Source organism: Protomyctophum parallelum, assembly GCF_964188405.1.
Source record: "Protomyctophum parallelum genome assembly, chromosome: 11".
Classification (NCBI taxonomy): Eukaryota; Metazoa; Chordata; class Actinopteri; order Myctophiformes; family Myctophidae; genus Protomyctophum; species Protomyctophum parallelum.
In genome coordinates, this window is record NC_139707.1 from 4,511,552 (window position 1) to 4,516,551 (window position 5,000).

General features: G+C 44.4%; 1 protein-coding gene across 1 annotated transcript in view; it reads right to left on the bottom strand.

Moving 5' to 3' along the window:
* cerkl (CERK like autophagy regulator) overlaps positions 1-5,000 on the bottom strand; it is a gene marked incomplete at both ends in the record, with an annotated part of 57,662 nt that overhangs the window by 14,885 nt on the left and 37,777 nt on the right. Inside the window, one exon of the mRNA XM_083776076.1 lies at positions 3,423-3,580. Within this exon, the coding sequence (XP_083632202.1) occupies positions 3,423-3,580 (158 nt within the window). The remainder of the gene's footprint in view (positions 1-3,422; positions 3,581-5,000) is intronic.

Genomic DNA, 5,000 nt, shown 5'->3' on the forward strand with positions numbered 1-5,000 from the left:
TAGCTGGTGTTCAGGTGAAGGTTATGATTAGGGAGGTCCCGATCAATAGCTGGTGTTCAGGTGAAGGTTATGATTAGGGACGTCCCGATCAATAGCTGGTGTTCAGGTGAAGGTTATGATTAGGGACTTCCCGATCAATAGCTGGTGTTCAGGTGAAGGTTATGATTAGGGATGTCCCGATCAATAGCTGGTGTTCAGGTGAAGGTTATGATTAGGGACTTCCCGATCAATAGCTGGTGTTCAGGTGAAGGTTATGATTAGGGATGTCCCGATCACGTTTTTTTAGCTCCCGATCAGATTCCAATTTTTGAGTATCTGCAGATACCGATTTTTCCGGATCCTATATTTATATTTTCATAAAACACTTACAGTATGGCATAGGCTATCACAATAGTACAATATCCAAAATCACAGACAATATCATGATATGGATATTGTCCCGATCATGTTTTTTTTGCTCTCGGTCCGATTCCGATCAGTAAATGACGTGATCGGCTCCGATTTCCGATCACGTGATGTGGGATCGGGACAACCCTAGTTATGATGATGCGACCCAGTCAGTGCAGAGCAGACCAGTGGTTCTGATTCGACCCAGTCAGTGCAGAGCAGACCAGTGGATCTCAAAACCAGTGGCGTGCACAGACATTTAGAGGGGCAGGTGCTCAAGTGAAAAAAAGGGCACCGCCGTGCAGCGCATTTTCGGGCGGGAACCCATTTTGGTGCTTTAGCTATTGAAAAATAGCAGATCTACAAGCTCATAGCGCGCTCATAGCGCTACGATCTTGTAGGTCTGCTATTTTTCTTTAATCGAAGAACCACTGACATAGAAACATAGCTTTAGATTGTGGGGGCCTAAATAATATAGTAGAAGCGTTTTTTTATCAAGATTTGATCAATGTCACCATGTTCCACACTACAAATTAAGAAAATAAATAAAACCTTTTTTTTTCTTTTTTTTTTCAAGAGCAAAATTGCCAAAAGGGCAGGGGGTGCTCTAGCACCCCCTAGTGTCTATCTGTGCACGCCACTGCTCAAAACAGTTTCATGCCAAGGACCCCCAACTTGAATATTCGGATTCGAATTCAGGACTTTTGCTCTTACAGAGTAAAGGTCTTTTCATACGGGGAGGGGGTGACGTTACAGAGTAAAGGTCCTTTCATACGGGGAGGGGGTGACGTTGCCTGGTTCAGCGACAGCTCTGCTCATGAGGGCCGCGGGGACACGTAGTGGAACATCACACAATCCAGCTCTAGTCGCCCCTGTGGGGCGCGTGCACCAAACCAGAACGCCAACGGGACAATAAACATACGCCTCTCATTGAAAATGAATTGCTACTTGCAACCAGATCTTATTTTATTTAGGAGACAATAAACACTTTCCTGGGGTTTGTACTTTGTACAGTATGTGGGTAATATGTGTTTTTAGATATTTTAGTATTTCAAAGTGTCCATGATGTCATGGACAGTGGGGCTCACTTCCTTCCTGGACTACAATTCCCATAATGCTTTGGTGCACTGCTCCTCCTTGTGGATAGGGGAAGGGCTATCTTACTGAGACAACATGGAAATACTAAGAAAAACTAAATGATGTTATGTTGCTATATATACACTGTACATTTACATCCTGTCTTGAAAGGTAAAAACCTGTCCGTCTACTAAATGCGAGTACTTTTTCCATCACTGCCAAAACGTTGGTGATCCATTAACTCTGTACGATGTTTGTCTGTGTGCACACAGACCTGAGCAGACGATTTAGAGTCCACTAAACAGACAGAGTTAATGATTGGAGGGATGAGCAACCATGTCAGACACGACTCATCAGACCCAGATAGATGCTGCTGCTCATTACTGTGTTTACGCACGCACGCACGCACGCACGCACGCACGCACGCACGCACGCACGCACACAAGCACACACACAGCAACAGGTGTGCAGTGGTTTCTTTTAAACTGTAAACGTACAATACCACAATGTAGAAATGCTACAAGCCTGTATTCAAAAATGTTACTTGAGCAAAAACGTTTCTTGGCATCAAACCATAAAGTACAGAAGAAAACCAAAAAATATAAACGTTTTTGAAAACAGCCGATCTAACAACAAGGTCGCAATGCAGATTGAGTCCAAGTATGAAATAGCGCTTACCGGGTGGTAAATATGCAATGTAACCAAACGTTGTCAAATAAGTGTAGTCTCAGAGGTACAGTATAGTGGAGTAGAAGACAATTATTGAAATGCTCTCAAGTTAACCCAGACCTGAGGCTGAATGTTTCTATGTCAGTGGTGCTCAAACTATTTCATGTCAAGAACCCCTAGAATTATATGAATTTGGCCGCTGACCCTCATCTGAAAATATGTTGTTCCAGGGACCCCCCAGACTTGCACCACACCCCAGATTTACACCACATTTTTGGAATACATATAAGACAAATAAGGAATGGGAAATAGAGGGGGGGGGGGGGGGATGGAATAGGAAGGGGTTTTTTGTATTTCATTTGTAATGCTACAGACCTTTGTGCACACTGACTGCACAGCAACGCTCTTGAAAACAAAAGATTGCATTGGGAGTTTGAGTTGACGGGCCCTTTTTCAAGTGACCTTAATCCAAGTGGCAGATGCTGAAACAAATAAATATATATATCTTAATATTGAAATATATGAGAAAATATTCTTTAGGGGCATGTCATGTGATCTACCTGCACACCCTTTGTGATTTACTGGTAGATCGCAATCTACCCTTGCTTTAAAACCACTGAAGGTGTGTGTGTGTGTGTGTGTGTGTGTGTGTGTGTGTGTGTGTGTGTGCGTGAGTGCATGCTTGTGTGCGTCCGTGTGTGTTGGGAGGGCGGCATGTATATTTGTTCTGAATCGATTGTTAAAGTAAACAGAGGCGTGTGTGTGTGTGTGTGTGTGTGTGTGCTACAGCCATAATTTATGATATTTACATACATGTCAGATAAAGATCTTCATGATGGTCTCAGCTCAGGTGGATGACAGAGGGTAATAATATAGTTTAGAATAGTTGTGTGCGTCCGTGTGTGTTGGGAGGGCGGCATGTATATTTGTTCTGAATCAATTGTTAAAGTAAACAGAGGCGTGTGTGTGTGTGTGTGTGTGTGTGTGTGTGTGTGTGTGTGTGTGAAAAGAAAAAAAGTATTCAGGCCTAAAAATCTATCAATCTACATTAAAGCTCACAATGTAAATCGACTATAGATGAACTATTTTTTAATGTTTTTTTTTTTAGAATCTGATCTCAGGTCAGAATGGGTTAATCAGACCAGTGTGTGTCCAGTGGAAACCTCGTATGAATCTGATCTCAGGTCAGAATGGGATAATAATAGAAAATGGGCCTTGATATGAAACGTGTTGAAAACCACTGTTGCAGTGGTTTATTCTATAGTCTTCTATAGGGGGGGGGGGGGTACCTGCAGGGATGATGCCCAGGGGCAGAAATGCTCTCTTGGGCTGCTGGTCGTCGGACAGCGTCCAGCTCTCCCGGTCCTCCTGGTCCTCCAGCTGGGCCCTGAGGACCAGGCCGTGAGCGATCTCTGCCACGGAGCCGTCTCCCCCGACGCACACCACGCTGACGCACGCACACACACACACACACACACACACACACACACACATACACACACACACGCAGGCAGGCACATACATGTACGCACGCATGCACACACGCACGCACACAGAGAGAGGTTCACATTAGTCTGATTCTACACGCACCACCGTGACACAAAGACATGGAGATACTGAAGTACAGTGTCTGTCTGAGGTGTACAGTAAGTACTGCACTTACAGTACGTACAGTACACCTCAGACAGACAGAGCTGTTTCCCCTACGACCCGCCTCTGGATAAGCGGCTGACTATGGATCGATCGAGAGGACGTCCCACACCATCTGGTGCGCCTCAGTCTAATAGCCTGGACTCATGCCAGCACACCCACAGATCACCACAATGACAACTAACCACTTCTTAAACCCTCTAGACTTAGTAAATGGGACCCGGGGCGCTTCTCCTCTTGGTAAATAAGTGGTAAATTCCTAAATGGTGCATTTATATAGTGCTTTTATCAAAAGCGCTTTACGTAGATTGTGCATTATATTCAGCCATTCACACACACACATTCATACACCGAAATTAGGGGTTCAGAGTCTTGCTCAAGGACGCTTCGGCATAAACTCTGGGGGAGCCCGGGATCAAAGCGAGAACATCGTAGTTCCAATCGGCCGCTCTATACCGGCCACTCTACCCCTGAGCCAATGCTGCACCAAAAATATCAGTGATCTTGTAGATCTGCTGTTCGGGGCTAATGTTTCCACCAGAATCTGGACACTGGGGTTCAACTGGTTAAATCCAAGGAAGGTTGGAGACAGACACGATCCGTTCCATGATCCGTTACGGTTAAATCGTCTGTCGGGGTGTGAAACCTCATGTGTCCAAAACTGTTACCGTACTTTTCAGGATTCAAATAAAACAAAAATAGCAAAAGTAGCAGATCCACTCAAAGCTCAAAAGGTGTCACCTCGCGCAGTGTTTTGAGCTTGTAGATCTGCTACTTTTGATGCTTTTGTGTATGATGCTTTTGTATGATCAAGTAGGGCCTTAATGATATAAAACTGGATTGCTGTAATCCTTTTTTTGACAGGGCCGTTGCTACTAGGCCACGCCTTGTGCAGCGCTCGGCGTCATGTTTCGCGCAGCCGTTCACTTCCTTGTTTACGACCCGACAAAACTGTCTCCATTCTCTCTGAATCCACGTCGCTCTCCAGGGTTGTGATCAGAACGCCGATGTTCTGTCCTAATTTCTGACTTAAAGGACAACTTTCGTTTTTTTCAACTAAGGTTCATGTTTTAGGTTGTTATTAGAGAAAGTAAAAGGTGAGTGTTAATTTTGTTTCATTTGCTGCTTTCTTTTGTTTTTGTTTGTTTTGGGGAATTTAGCTGTTTTTGACAGGGGGGCGGGGGCATTCGAACAAGGGGCTAAATATGTATTGTTTT